The 17,181-nt window shown below is 26.0% G+C and overlaps 1 protein-coding gene across 1 annotated transcript; it reads left to right on the plus strand.

Annotated features, from left to right (window-relative positions):
* Window positions 1-49: 49 nt before the first annotated feature.
* LOC113389572 (glutamate-rich protein 2) lies at window positions 50-7,489 on the plus strand. Its single transcript, XM_026626592.1, has 3 exons — window positions 50-212; window positions 4,317-4,689; window positions 7,260-7,489. The coding sequence occupies exons 1-3, from the start codon at window positions 144-146 to the stop codon at window positions 7,487-7,489; spliced, it is 672 nt and encodes a 223-aa protein (XP_026482377.1). The 5' UTR covers window positions 50-143.
* The last annotated feature ends 9,692 nt before the right edge of the window (window positions 7,490-17,181 follow it).

The following is a 17,181-nucleotide window of genomic DNA, read 5'->3' on the forward strand; positions in this document are numbered from 1 at the left end:
TTTTGTTTTCAAAATGACTAATCGACCGGTGTTGATTGAATAAATTTTATTTAAAAGTTAAATATCAAAATTGTTATAGTGGGTATTTTTGTGGTAATGATGATGGAGTGAATTTGGAAGGGTTTTGTTGTGATTTTTGAGAAATGAACGAAGAAAACGGTAATATTATTGGATTGAAGGATAAATTGAATGTGCCTGGACAAGGAAATACGGTAAGTCAATGAAAAAAATTTATATTTATATATTTTGTTTGACACAATTTAAATTTATATATATTTTTTAGTTATTTTGTAAAAAATCTTGAATTTCATGCTAATATGAGTTAAGTCTAAAGATAAAAATTGTTTGAAAAAAATTTTTTGGAAAAATTGTTCAAAAATTTATTGGATATTCATACCTTTCTTCTAACATTCTAGGTTTTAATTAGTTGAGAACGACTATAATACTTAAAACCTTTTTTTGAGTATGTAAATTAACTAAGTAATGCCGATACATTGCAGAATTATTTATACAATTATTATTAATTTATTATATAATTAGATTGTGATTATTATCATAAATGCAATATAAATATTTACTGCTGATTTCGATTTGAAAAAGCATATATGTGCTAAAATTGAATGATTTTATAGAAAAAATAGAATGTCTATCATATAATACTCACAATATATCAAGTTAACAATCAATATTGAAAGTTAAAATAAACTAATTTTGTATGAATTATAATTTTTTTAATTACAATATTTATTACAACTATTAAATAATTTAAAATCTAGCAATAATAATGAACAATAACATAAATTTAAATAAAAAAAGAGTACAAAGGATAGTATTCACATTAAAATGATATCCGTAGTATAATGATTTAATATAAAATAAAAGCAAATAATAATAATAATATTAATAAATAAAATAAATAAAATTTCTGAATAAATAATACTAGAAAAACACAAATGGCCAGCTTTGATTTATTAAATATATGAAGAAAACGTGTTTTTTAAATGTAAGTCTTAAATTATTATTAAATTTTGTCTTTAAATTTGAAAGTATATAAAAAGAATTATTTTACATTTATAGCAGTCTATCATAGAGTATTTTACATATTTTTTAAATATTATATCTATATTTTTTAATCTAATTCAAAGACAATTATGAAATAGGAGTAGTAAAAAATATATTTTTGCATTAATTTTAATATACATTTGCAATTTTGTATATCATATTTGTTAAGTGAAATCATTATACTACAAATTGTTTATTTTATTTTCTTATAAACAGAGTTAAATCACATTAGATTAGTTAAAATATTTCGTTTCTTATTTTGCCAGAAAGCTTCATATTATCAGAAAGACGGCTAAAATTGTTAAAAAATCCTGGTAGAATAATATTTATAATAATTTCTCTACAAGGTAGTAAAATACATATAGTTCTTTGAGAAACTAACGGATTAATAGAGCTTTTAGTATTTATTCTTTTTAATAACATAAATTCATAAATACTTTAAGTTAAAATCAACTGTTTGTGTCTTGTAAAATATTAACAAACTGGAAAATTGCTGGAATTTTTCGTACCGTAATTAAAAATCTTGGCACGGAACCAAAAAAAAAAATACACAAAATGTGTACACATTAATCAAATCTCTATAAAATATCTGATAATTTGATGTACATATGTCCAATGAACATTTTTGACCGCCAAATGGCATTTTTTTAACTTATTTTTATTGAGAGTCCATAACCGTTGGACCTGCCTTCCCAAATATTTAATCAGATTTTCATCTTGTCAATACAAGTAAAATGTTCTTTGATTAAAATCGGACATTCCGTTCTCTTAAAAACTATTTTACAGTTTTTGGAACTTTTTGCTCCGTATCTTCGGAACGGCTAGACCTGCCTTCGCCAAAAACTAATCAGCACGACTCCTTATCAATACGAATCAAACGTTTTTTGAATTATTCGTGGGCAGTTTTAATTTTATTAATTAGTAATTGCAAAAATTCAGTTTGATCCTTTACTTTTCAAAAAACTCGGAACAAAAGTATAAAATCCTGGACAAATATCACTCTTAAGAAAACCCGGGACATAAGAGGTAGAAATCCGGGACGAACCTTACGATTCCGGGACGATTTTTAAAATTAAACGATTTGTCGTAGGGCCGTAATATTTTAGTATGTTCTATAAAACCATGATATATACGCCAAAAAATCAGCTTAAATTTTTTTATCAACAGTTAATTACAAAAAAAACGGCTCAGTAGATTTTCACCTAAAACTAATCAGTATCATTCCCAACTAATATCTTTCGAACAGTTTTTGATTTTTTAAAATCGATTCCTTATGACACTACCTACTATCCATTATTCTTAACTTATACTAGATTACTTAAGTTATAGTAATCACAAGAAATCGAAAATGAAAATTTTATATATCTTATACGTTTCAAAGGTTTCTGAACATTTTGGCATACTTTAGAAAAAATTTATGTATGTGTGTGTGTGTGCGGATACAAATTTTTGTCGACGATTTCGGGAATACGGATCAACCGATTTGAATAATTCAAAATGCATTCGATTCGTATTGTTATGAAGACATGCTGATTAGTTTTTGTCGAAGGCATGTCTAGCCGTTCCGAAGATACGAACAAAAAGTGCCAAAAACGGTAACTCAGTTTTTAAGAGATCGCAGCGTCCGATTTTAATAATTCAAGAAACATTTTACTTGTATTGACAAGATGAAGAACTGATTAAATTTTTGGGAAAGCAGTCCAGCGGTTATGGACTCTCAATAAAAATAAGTTAAACTAGCTGTAAGTGGAATTCTGTCTTAAGGCAATTAAGGCATCGTGCCTTAAGGCAAATTGCTGGAACTTCCCGTACCAAAAATTATAATTTTTTTAAAAACGATTAACATTTTTGAAAAAAAAATTACTTTGAAAAAATAAGATTTTTGGGAAACTATAAATTGGACAAAAAATAACTTTTTTTTGAAAAAAAAAATTTTTTTAAAAAAAAAAATTTTTTTAATTTTTTTTTTTTGAAAAAAAAAAATTATTTATTTTGACATATTGTGGAAGATCTGAACTTTTTTTCAAAGCAATCGTACTGCTTTAACTGCATAGGCACAAAATATAAAGCGCGTAAGCGCCGCGTCGCTGTCTAACGCATAAGCATTGGTACGGAACCCATAGGAATGTTGACAAAATGTATACTTATTGTTAAAATCTCTATAAAATATCTGATAATTTGATGTGCATATGTCTAATGATCATTTTTGACCGCCAAATGGCTCCTTTTTTAACTTTTTCCTCCATATCTCCGAAACCGCTAGACCTACCTTCATGAAAATTTCATCGATTTTTCATCTTGTCAATACAAGTGAAATGTTTTTTGAATTATTCAAATCGGGCGATCCGTTCTCTTAAAAACTGAGTTACCGTTTTCGGCACTTTTTGCCCCGTATCTTCGGAACGGCTAGACCTGCCTTCGCCAAAAACTAATCAGCACGTCTCCTTATCAATACGAATCGAATGTTTTTTGAATTATTCAAATCGGTTGATCCGTGTTCCTGAAATCGTCGACGAAAATTTGTATCCGCACATACATACACACACGTACATACATACACACACACATACACACACACATACACACACACATACACACACACACACACACACACACACACACACACATACATCCATTTTTTCTAAGGTATGCCAAAATGTTCAGAAACCTTTGAAACGTAAAGATATATAAAAATTTTCATTTTCGATTTTTTTGCGATTACTATAACTTACCCTACGGGAAGTTAAAAATGTCATTTGGCGGTCAAAAATGTTTATTGAACATATGCACATCAAATTATCAGATATTTTATAGAGATTTTCATAATGTGTACACATTGTTCGAGCCTCACAAATTTTATTAAGCCATCTTTCTCTATCTGACATACTAAAATAATTTCCTACCCTAGCTAGTTATAAGAAATTACTCATTCTGTACGCATAATTCGAACCGTGAACATCAAACAAATAAATACTATTAATAACTGAACCAACTTATTTTTAAAGGTCTGATATAGCCATTCTAATAATAAATTATATATGGTCCTTCGAGGTAGTAAAGTGTCTGTGTGTAGTGATTGTTTAATTTACCTTTTTAATAAACATTGCGCCGTGCGCTTACACACATTTTGAGCGAATTTTTTTGGCTTCCGATCCAAAATTTTGATTACGGTACGGGAAGTTCCAGCAATTGCCTTAAGGCACGATATCATGCACCACTAAGGTTTAATTATTATTATTATCATTATTTTTTAGGGAAGTGGCGACAGTGCAGAAGACTTGAGCGAGTACACAGACGCCGACGAATCGATGTCTGCCCCAACAGAAATTCTGGCAGAGTTCCTCTCGGCCTTGATGCTCAAAGACTATCCGATGGCTCTCAAACACTGCAAAGTCATTCTGCAATACGAACCGAAAAACGCCACGGCCATGGAATTCTATCCTCTGATCATGAAGAAATTGACCACGGATTCTGATGATAACAATTCTGATAGTGATGATAATTCTAATCATGCCGAATCGGAGAACTCTGCTGGGACTTTGTCTGATAATTCTGAGGAGTCGGAAGGATCGTATTCTTATACTTCGTCGGATGGACCTGATGCCTCACCGCAGATGGACTATCAAGGTAAATAATATATATATATATATATATATATATATAAGGTTGTCAAATATCTCCCTTACGCCTTTTTGTATTATAAACCAAGAGCAAAAAAGCGGAAGGGAGATATTTAACAACCTAATATATATGTACAGGGTGTCCCAGAAATCAAGCCGAGACGGGGTGATTTTCAAAAAAAAAAAAATTTAACGTTGTTTAAAAACAAATAGCTTCTATGTGCAACCCAGAGCTTTGGTCAAATTATGACCATTTTTCGGTTTCTGTGATTAATTTTTATTAATTCACTTCATTTAATTTTTGGTGGATTAACCGTGAATAACATTTCTAAAACTGCTGTAAAAAATATCACAATTGCCCCAAGTGTCCATAAAATTAAGACTGTGAATTTAAAATTTTCAAAATCAGTCGACTTTGAGAGACCTTATCCTTTAAAAAAAATATACCAAAGTGTGTTAGCAAATTTTATCAAAAGTTGGCGAATTTAATCGGTATAGTAAAGTAGTAGAATATTTGATAATTTTATTATTTAAAATCGAGTAAAAAAATAAAAACCTAAAAAATTATACGATTTTGGCTAGTGTATTTGACTCACTATTAGTTCAAATGTTTTTGTTTTTCGATTGAATTCCCATTTATTATTTCGTTGTTACCTTGTTATGACAATTTTTTTTTTTGACTAAATTCACATATAAATTTAATTTAATTTAATCCGAATTATTCTGAATAATAATTAATAAGAATTAGAAGAATTAGTTATACCTTCTACAATTAGAATTTGATACAATTAAAATAAAATTAGAACAAAGATATAATTCCAAAAATAAGCCTTTGATTTTATGAAACTTTTTTTGTCCATATACATCATGGTCTTTTAGAACTTACTGAAATATTACGGACTTACGATAAATAGTTTAATTTTAAAAATTCATCAAAGTTTGAGAAAATGAATAGTTTTTTTGACTTTTGTTAAAATTAAAATTAGACGATTTACTTGGTATAACGATAAAGTACTTGGTCTTAATGAACATACTAAACTATTAAAGTCCTACGGAAACTGGTTCAATTATAAAAATTATTGAGTATTGAAAATTTGCTTTTAGAAAATACTCCGAGTTAACGTGTTTGTTTGTTTTTCAATTATGTGTAATAAATCCACTCGGGATACTTTTAATCACTCATAAATTAATTTATTTTTTATTGATTAAGTCGATTATTTAAACATATCGGGAAGTTTATGTAACTTGCCTCGAGGAAAAATACCAATACCAACAAGTTAGATAATTTTATTAGCTTTCTAATGATGTATAATAATATATGTATACATATTTGAAGAAAATATTAATGAAATTAATCAAAATATAAGAAAATGTAATCAGCACACATCTTAGTTTACTATATAATCAAACTTAAACATTTTTTTAAATAAAATTTTGTATTAAGAGTTATAAATTGTTATATACAGATTTGTAAATAAGTTTATTAGCATTGATGTATAATAATGTATAGGTGTTTGAACAAATTATTCAAAAAAATTTAAAAAAATATAACAAATGTAGTAGAAGACATTAATGTTTAATTTTTGTTCTAAATATATTTTGTTTCAATAGTTATAAATTGTTGTACACAGATTTATAGATAATTTAATTAGCTATCTAATGATATATGGTAATATGCTAATGTTTGGATAAATTATTAACAAAACCGATCAAAATATTGAAAAAACACAGTGGGTTATGTTAAACAAAAAATATTGTTTTCGCAACTTCACTCATCATGTAATATTTTTGTTTGACTTCATGTAATTAAAATCAGCATACATTCATTGACTGCTTGTATTTTTTTTACTTTTTCGCTGGCAAAATAATCTCATTCTTTGAACAGCTGTAATATCTGTCTTGCCTAAAAATATTTTCCATTTTAATAACTTCAAATATTTATAGAAACTACGAATAATATAAAAATAATTTCTAATCAATAAACTTACGTTTAGTACACGGCACAAATGTTTAATTTGTTTTATTATTTTCAAGGAACAGGGTAAAATATTCTTCTGATTCATGCATTTTTCATTAAATCAAGATTTGTACTACGATCAAAACTAATGACATTCTAATTTCCTTCTTGTATCCTTACGCATACAACGTTGATGCCGGTGCACATCCAACGACAGATCTCTATTCACATACAGACGACTAATCACAATCGACCCGTATAGAAATGATATCATCGAGAGCGAATGACGCATCATTGGTACTCGACTCTTATCTTCTCCACTCTTATCTGCCGTAACGCACTTCCGTTGCATTTGTACGGATTTACACCCTAGTCGCGCCTAAAGAAGTACTTCAAAACTTTAGTGATTGTTATTCCCAAGCTAAGTCAATAAAGGCTCAGTAAATGCCAAAGATTTTTTTTAAATTTAATTGCAGCAAGTTTTAGTTTTGTTTTGTTAGGAGGTACGAGTTGCGCAACCGTGCCCCAATCAATGTCTTATTATTATTGCAATAAATTATACATTATATTTCCTTTCAACTCATTATCTATATCAAATAATCATATTTCTTTTTTTTCAGGAAATTCTGCGATTTCCACAAGCGCCGACACAACCCACAGTTGCTCCAGTCTGGAGGACGAAGAGGCGGAATTTTTATCAAAATCGGCTCAGAGGTGTTTAGATTTGGGAAATGGAAATCATCATACAAATTTCACTTCGGATTCGGAAAGCCCTTCTGAACCTTTGTCACAACAGACTGTCACCTTTTTGAGGGCGAAAGCTTTGGGCTCTTGTTCTAATAAGACCTAAATTTGGGGCAAAATTTTGGGAGGAGTAGATTTTGTAGAAGGGGTGCTTGTCTATCTGGTAGGTGGATAGATAAGAGATATATATGTATACATACATATATATATATATATATATATATATATATATATCGTATTTCGACATTTGAAGTCATTTTTTACATTTTGGATATGAGGCTTCAATATCAGTTTTATCCAAATTTAATTCCTACTGGGTAATTGGTACTAATAAATTATGTATTAGAAACTTAGCAAAAAAAATATTATTATTGTTGAAGTATTTATTTATTTATTATATTTATTTTTATTTATTTATTATATTTATTTTACTTATTTATATTTATATTTGTTTATTAAAATACTCCAACAATAATAAGTCCTATCTTAATAAGGAGCACTCAATTTTATTAGGACCCTTACCTTGAATTTCAATTTGTGCTAAAATTTCTATTTCTGCTGTTTTTATTCAGTACCTTAATAATTAGTGTCCTTATCTTTACAACCCTTACCTTAATTTTCAAATTTATAAACTCACTTTTGTATTTAAATTCTATTTTTTTATTCATATTTTCATTCTATTATTAATTATGAAAGACTCCTACAAAATAATTCCTATGATAATTTATTAAGTAGAGTACTCAATTTTATTAGTACCTTTACCTTAAACTTCTATTTGTGCTTAAATTTCTATTTCTTCTGTTTTTATTTAATACCTTAATAATTAGTGTCCTTATTTTTATTACCACCCTCATCATAATTTTCAATTTATAAATTTACTTTTTTATTTAGCACTCAAGTTTATTAGTACCCTTTCCCTAATTTTTATTTTTCTCTTCTGTTTTTAATTAAATACCTTACTAATTAGAGCCCTCATTTTTATTACAACCCTTATACCTTACTTTTCAAATTTATAAATTTACTTTTTTTATTTAAATTTTGTTTTTTATTTAAATTTTTACTTCTAAATTTAGTACTAAAAGACCTATATTAGTATAATAGTGTAAATATACTATTTCTTCCATTTTCTAATTTTCTAGTTTTGTATTTAACTATTAAATTAAAATAATTAATTACAAATTTTTTAAATATAAATTTCAATTTTTATATTCCAATTTAGGAGAATTGATAGACAAGCACTCTATATAAATATATTTTTGGATATTTAGATTTTTATTACTAATTTATGGGTTTTAACTAATATATAGTATTTTTTTACATTATTTAAATTTTGTTATATAGTACTAGATGATTTTATAAAAATGATATATATTTCAAACTAGAAATTTTTATTGGCAATTTTTTGTTTTAAATAAAATTAATCAGAAAACTTGTAATTTGAAATTAGGATTTTTTGGTAAGAAAAACGGTTATTTTTAGAATAAATTATAGTAGTTTTCTTAAGAAAATAAAATCAGTTTTTGTTATTTTCATGATTTTCATCATCTTTTGTCATTTTTTTATTTTTGTGATCATGATTTGAATTTAATTTAATTTGTTTAATGAAAATGTTTTTAGTAATTTAGTTTATGAAAACGGTTTTGGTGATTTTTAAATATTTTTTGAACGTAAAATTTTTATTCCTAGGAATTACTATCATTTTTTTTCTAAATTTAATAAGGTGTGTTTTTTTTACTTATATTTTTTAATATTAAACACTGTTTTTTACATTTATTAAAATCTATGACAAGTAGATTTTATAACGATGGTAAATTTAAACAAATTAATTATTTTATTATCAAAATTCTTAATTAAGACAAATATTTAGTATTTTTTCTTTAAACTCTTAATCGAACATATTCACTTCTGAATGCTATATTTATATATTATATAATAGTAAAAGATTTAATAATAAATTTTTCAGTTCTAATTTTTATTTTAAATTAAAACGAATATTTGGAATAAGTTTACTTTTTACAATTACTATTGGTTTGTTTCACAATTTTAATAAAATTGGCAATTTTTTACAAATATTTTAATATCGAATGCTATTTTTTGACGTTTTTTAAATTTTATCGGTTACAATATTTTTACAACACCTAATTTTCATAAACTAATTTATTTATTTTAAATAAGAACCTAAATTTAAAATTATTATATTCTTTAACAAAAGATCTACTTATATTTTCATACTATTTTTATGCATTTTTAAACTATTTATTATATTTTTTAAAATTATGACATTTTGCTCAAGTTGATAATATAAGATATAAATAAGTCAGTGATTTGTTATAAACTAAATTTTAATAATATATTTTTTTTTAATTTTCAAGACGTTTGTTCCATCATTAGAAATAATGATAGTTAGTAAAATTCTTATTACCAGGATTTTTTTATACTATAGCAAAAATTCATAAAATTCAGGATAATACAATTAATTTTTATATAAATTATTTTTTTATAATTTTCTTCCACAAATTAATATCCATTACTCAAAATATAATTATGTATCCAATATTGTTATATTATATATATTTTTTTCTAATTTAATGGAGCAAACTTAAAATTAAAAAACATTGTAATTTTAAATAATATAATTTTTCTTATAAAATTATCAAAGGCCGGTTGCACCATATTTATTCTCTTTAAAATTAAAATAAAATATTCTACTATAGAATAAAAATTATTTACAAAATATTTTTATATATAATATTATTTTGTAAATGCATTTTCTATTATATGATAAATATGTATTTTGGTTCTATAATTTAGACTATTTTTCTAATAAATGAATATATTTTGTTTTATTATATCAATTGTTTATTTTAATAAATATTTTTTAAAAGTTGTAGACCACTCAAAATTAATATTATTAAATAATTATAATAACTATAAATATATATTTATCAGCTATTATAAATTAATTATATAGTCTCCACAAAGTATTGATATTGATTTTTGTTCAATTTTTAATAATATCATGTAACTATTGATTCTAATGTAATTAATAATTTTGTTAGATTAAGAATTTTTAGATTTTTTATTTTAATATTTAATTAGAATAAAAGGTGCAACTGACTCTGAATCTTTGAAATAATAATTTTAATTGTGTTCATATGAAAAAATTCTGCTAGAGAAATGGAAAAATTAAAAAAAATAACATAAATTAGCACTAAAACCTAATTTACTAACTAAGTACATATACACTTAAAAAATTTTGTTTATATACATACTATTAATTTGTTCTTAATTTTTAAAATTATCAATATTTAGTTGATTATTTATACAATTTTATTAATTTGGGATTTTCTTTATATTTTTATCATATTAATAGAAATATGTTTGTAAAAAATCTTACATAATTCTGCAAAAGCATTATGTCTTTATACAAAAATTTTTGTAAAAAAAATATTTATATTTCACATTTTTAAACAAATAGACTGTTTTGATAGTACTTAAATGGTGACTGGTGTAGATTTTTTTTTATTAAATTAACTTACCAAAATGCATAAAATTTTACAAAATGTTGATTAGAAAATATTGCGAAAACCAACAGTGGTTCGTACTGCCACAGTACTCCCTTTTGTACAAAAAACCTATTTCTACATCTGATAATCATATAATAATTCAAGACAATTTATTTTTACAAAATGTGCAATTTTTTCCTCCAATTTTCCATTTCCCTAGCAAAAATCCAACTTAATTCTCTACCAGAAAAAAAACTTAGACATATTTCCCAAAACCAATACATATTTCTAACGAGCATATTTATAATATAGGTACCTTAGAAGGTAAAAAAATATTTTCATATTAAATGTCCTTTCATATTTATTATTCTAGTGTGTAATAGTTTCATCAAAGGACTGATTTTTACGATGAAGGTAATAGAAAATTTTCTACAAATTTTTTTAGAGACTGGACTTTAAGAAAAAATAATTGTATACTATATTTGTAGAAACGAGATGTTTAATGAAATAAAACAATGTGATCGATATTTAATAGAATAGATATTTAGGTACAAATATTATACATGGTGGATTTTAAATTCGATTTAGGTGAAATTTTGACGATTTCAGGCTAAATATTTATTATTAATAATATTTTTTGTCTTGTATTATTCCTGGAAATGTTAATTTTCTAGGCTCAACTATTTATTTCTTCAAAAAACATCAAGTGCAGAATATTCAAATAATTTTGATATAAAGTATTTTAAAAAAATATACTAATCTCATTAGTAATTCTATCAATTTATAATTTCACTATACGTAACATAAACGTTTTAATAACGTAACATAAACGTTTCATTAACGTAACGACATTTCTTCTGTGTTTACTACATAGCATATTTAGCATATATTATATATATTCATTGATTCTATAATTTATTAATAATAATTAATCATACTATTATAATTTTTTGTCTTAAATTTTATCTGGAAATCATATATATTTGTTCAAAAATATTTGAATATTCAAATAATTTTGATAAAAATCATTTTAAAAAATATTGCATATATAAATTTAATTAAAATCAATATTTTTTGGTATTAATTCATTTTTTAAATTATTTGATACATCTTATTATCACTAATTTATGATTTTACTAAATGTGATATAAATGTAACATAAACGTTTTATTTACGTAACGACGTTTCGTCTGTGTTACGTAATTTTAACTTTTGTGGTTTACTGAATAGATTTAGCATATATTATATAATATATATATATATATATTCATCGATTTTATAATTTATTAACAATAATTGATTATAGTATTACTATTTTTTCTTTATATTTTAACTGAAAATATTTATTTTCTATGAATTGACCCCATATTATATATCTGTTCAAAAATATTTGAATTCAGAATATTCAAATAATTTTGATATAAATTAATTTAAAGAATATATTATATATGTATTTAATTATATTTTTTGTTATTTTTTTATATTATTTTATTAATTATATCACCAATGTATGATTTCACTAAATGTAACATGAACGTTTTATTAACGTAACATAAATGTTTTATTAACGTAACGACGTTTCGTCCGTGCTACGTTATTTTAACGTTTGTGATTTACTTGGTAGCAGATTTAGCAAATGTTATATAATTATTATTATATAAGTCTGAAATCGTCAAAATACAAAAATTTATTATATTTAAAAAATATTTTAAAATTTGTGTAAGACCAATAGAAATGAAATGCATATTGATTTTAAGACTGGGTTGAAAATTGTAGATTTGTTTAATAAATGTAGTAGAATAAATATTGTAGTATTAAATAGAAATTGAAATTGTTTCATTTTTGAGGAAATGATTTATGTACATTTATTTTTATTGCTTTTGTAATTTAATTTTAATTTTATTTATATATATATATATATTATATATATGTATATATATATATTATATTATATATATATATATATATATATATATTTATTTATTTATTTTATTATATGTGATATATTTTTAGTTTTATAATTTTACTTTTAATTATTTGTAATATATCTATGTAACATATAGTTTTGTAATTTATTTTTTCTGATTATACTTAATTATAAAGTTAATTATAAGTTTTTTTTTCACTTAAATTATAAGAAAAAACAAGTGCATGTCAGATTGAATTTTACGGTTTATTAAAATTGCATGAAAAGCTTACAAAAGTGTACAGATAATTAAATAATTGCTTACAAAAAACCATACATAATCGAGACTCTAATGTGCGTTTGTGGATTCAAAAAAATGTCTTACATTTCAATCAAGATATAGAAGCGAATATGGAATCGGACAGTAAACCATCAGAAATCCCAAAACTACGAAAGACCGCTATTGGATCCAGCAAATACAGCAAGATACCTCGCGAAGAAGGTCGGACCAATATGTTTACATCGGAAAAGGTCTCGCTGCGTTCAACTTCATCAGTTTCTGACTCAAGACAGGAAGTAATATCATCTAGTAATAGTGCATCTACAAGCCTCACTCAACCACATTCTGATGTCAAGAAACCTCCCAATTCATGGCAAGTAGTCAATTTCAAAAAAAGAAAAACTTCATTTGAACCATTAGGAATAGATGTCAAAATTCAAAACAGATTTTCGGCCCTTTCAACAATAGAAACAGCTAATGATGACAACTCGGTTAAACCGGCTCCAGTCAGTAAGCCCCCTCCAATATTTATTTACGGAGTTGACGATATTAATGATATGTCTAATCAATTAAATGAAATAATTCCGCACGATCAATATTTCCTGAGAAGTTTAGCTAACAAATTTTAATTTTACAGGCTATAAATTTTTGTTGATACCAGGAGTAACTAATTTCATTAATTATTTTAAGTTTCAGATATAAAAAATTCAAGTACATACATTCATTTATCGCTGTATACGACATTATAAACATAGTTATGGTCACGATTTTGAAGAAATATCAATATATACATTTATATATCCAATTTCCAAACAAATTAAGACAGCTAGTATATATATAATCATGTATAAATCAATATATACATTTATATATCCAATTTCCAAACAAATTAAGACAGCTAGTATATATATTATCATGTATAAATCAATATATACATTTATACATCCAATTCCCATGCAAACTGAGACAGCTAGTATATATATAATCATGTATAAAACAATATATATACATTTATATATCCAATTTCCATACAAACTGAGACAGCTAGTATATATATAATCATGTATAAATCGATATATACATTTATATATCGCTTTATACGCCATTATAAATATAATTATGGTCTCGGTTTTGAAGAAATATCAATATGTACATTTATATATCCAATTCCCATACAAACTGAGATAGCTAGTATATATATATATATATATATATATATATAATCATGTATAAATGAATATATACATTTATATATCACTTTATACGCTATTATAAATAGAATTATGGTCCCGGTTTTGAAGGAATATCAATATATACATTTATATATCGCTTTATACGCCATTAGATATATAATTGTAGTCTCAGTTTTGAAGGAATATCAATATATACATTTATATATCGCTTTATACGCCATTAAAAGTATAATTATGGTCCCGGTTTTGAAGGAATATCAATATATACATTTATATATCGCTTTATACGCCATTATAAATATAATTATGGTCCCGGTTTTGGAGGAATATCAATATATACATTTATATATCGCTTTATACGCCATTATAAATATAATCGTGGTCTCGGTTTTGAAGGAATATCAATATATACATTTATATATCGCTTTATACGCCATTATAAATATAATCGTGGTCTCGGTTTTGAAGGAATATCAATATATACATTTATATATCGCTTTATACGCTATTATAAATAGAATTACGGTCTCGGTTTTGGAGGAATATCAATATATACATTTATATATCCAATTCCCATACAATCTGAGACAGCTAGTATATAAATAAGCACGTAAAAATTAATACATATATAAATCCATATATACCGTTTGTATACATGTGTGAGTAGATACTCCCTTGCCGTTGAACTGTCAAACGTTTGAAGTCAGTGGCGACATCTAACACAGAACCATATGAACCCGGTAGTCACTACGTAGTTCCCGGAGAACTGGGAACAATTTAACATAGAGGCGCTGCATGAAATCGCCTTAGAAACATTGGAATCTTAGTGGATTCTCATTGGATTCTTTTATACGCTATCACAATCAAATCAAATTCAAAGTCGTTTTATTCAAAACTTTTATATCGGAGTGTATAAAAGTGTTCCCTAGGAAATGTTGTAAATTTTATCTAGTTTCAACCTATCTGACTGAAAAGAGGTGGTTCGATATAAAATTTTTGAGTTATTTGACAAAAACCAAAAAAATGACCCAATTTTTTTATTTATTGAGTGAAATATTATCATATTCAAAGTCGTTTTGTTCAAAACTTTTATATGGGACTATATATATGTTTTGAAGGAATATCAATATATACATTTATATATCGCTTTATACGCCCTTAGATATATAATTATGGTCTCGGCCTAAGAGAAATATCAGTATATAAATTTATATATCCAATTCCCATATAAACTAAAGCAGTAATCCATATATAATGAAAGAAGAATTGATATATAAATCCATGGATGGGTACCCATGAGTTTTGAAAATTGGAAACATTTTTTGATTCCTTCATAATAATAAAGTAATTATATATATTTGTAGTCTAGGTTTAGGAGAAGTATCAATATTTATATTTATATATCCAATTTTCATACAAACTATGGCAGCTAGTACCCAAATAATCATGTATAAATTAATATATAAATATATATTTACATTTTCCTTATATATTAAGGCAGCTAGCAATATATACATCTATATATCCATTTCCCATACAAAAATAAAATAAAATACTTAATAAATTTGCTTGGAGATTTGAACTCGAAACCTAAAGCAAAGGCGATTGCCATTGCAACCGAAGCTATTTAACGATCTGTCCACCTCATCACCGTTAAACAATTGATTGAATTTGGTACATTTGTTAACAATAACTTCACATATTTCCCTCGCCCATTAAAATGTCAAATAAAAATCCCTATGGGATTCGAACCAGTATCCTTCTGATTAGAATCTAGTTTAGCGCTCTAGCCGATTCGGCCACGGCGACCAAGATTTTCGGGCGACTAATACTGGAAGGACATTCTTCGACAACCGACCATCATGAATCAAGTCAATTTCACAGGGGGATGATATGGAAATATTAAATTTTCTCCTAGGGGGTTGAAAGTGGGCTCATTCGATTCCTCGTGCTCTTGCGAATTTCAGGCGGGGGGTTACAGGGGGGAAAATTTTGTCCGTTTTTCGCTCAGGAGACGAGAAAATCGACTTTTTGTAAATTTCACGATTTTTCTATGGGAATTTTTTGAAAACTTTTTGCGTTTTGAAGAAGATTTTGTGCTGACCTCAATGATATGGTCGGGGTCATTTATATGGAGCCCAATCACGTGGTTAAGGACAGGGGATGATGTGATATATGATATAATTGAATATAATAAGTCCAAATAATTTCTAAGTTTTTGCATTATGTTATTAATAATATGAACTATTATTTATGGATTTTTATAACAACTTTTATAGATATTTTCGGATATTTTAGCATAATTTGTAACTATTATTTATATATTATAAGTAGTACATGCATGCATATAGCACGCTTTGAAATTGCTATACTTCTGTCAGGTCTCTCTTTGGAAACCATGCCTCAAGAACCTTTGTGCAGAACCTCATTAGTTGTCTCATCTTGATTTTTTTAATTGCAGACTATCGGAGGTAGTGGTAGGTTAATTTTTTACCGATTAAAAAAAATTCACACACCTCTTTATTCCTTTTATTCGCCGAATAAAAATCCCCTTCTGCATCCTTCGGATTCGAACCAGCATCCTTCAAACTAGAGCCTAGTATAGCGCTCTAACCGATTCGGCCACGGCGACCAAGATTTTCGTACGGCTTATACCGGAAGGACATTCTTCGACGACCGACCATCATGATTCGAGTCAAGGTCACAGGGGGATGATATGGAAAAATTAAATATTTACCTAGGGGGTTGAAAGTGGGCTCATTCGATTCTGTCGTTCCTTGCGAACTTCAAGCGGGGGGTTACAGGGGGGAAAATTTTGTCCGTTTTTCGCTCAGGAGAGCAGAAAATCGACTTTTTGTAAATTTCGCGTTTTTTATATGGGAATTTTTTGAAAACTTTTTGCATTGGTCGTAT

This window comes from Ctenocephalides felis, unplaced genomic scaffold (assembly GCF_003426905.1).
Source record: "Ctenocephalides felis isolate EL2017-DRISC unplaced genomic scaffold, ASM342690v1 CF-g0.4_SCAFFOLD_03573, whole genome shotgun sequence".
Taxonomy (NCBI): Eukaryota; Metazoa; Arthropoda; class Insecta; order Siphonaptera; family Pulicidae; genus Ctenocephalides; species Ctenocephalides felis.

Coding starts and splice junctions, on each gene's coding strand:
- LOC113389572 (XM_026626592.1), top strand. CDS start 144: ATGAACGAAGAAAACGGTAATATTATTGGATTGAAGGATAAATTGAAT. Junction 213..4,316: donor TGCCTGGACAAGGAAATACG/GTAAGTCAATGA, acceptor ATTATTTTTTAG/GGAAGTGGCGACAGTGCAGA. Junction 4,690..7,259: donor ACCGCAGATGGACTATCAAG/GTAAATAATATA, acceptor CTTTTTTTTCAG/GAAATTCTGCGATTTCCACA.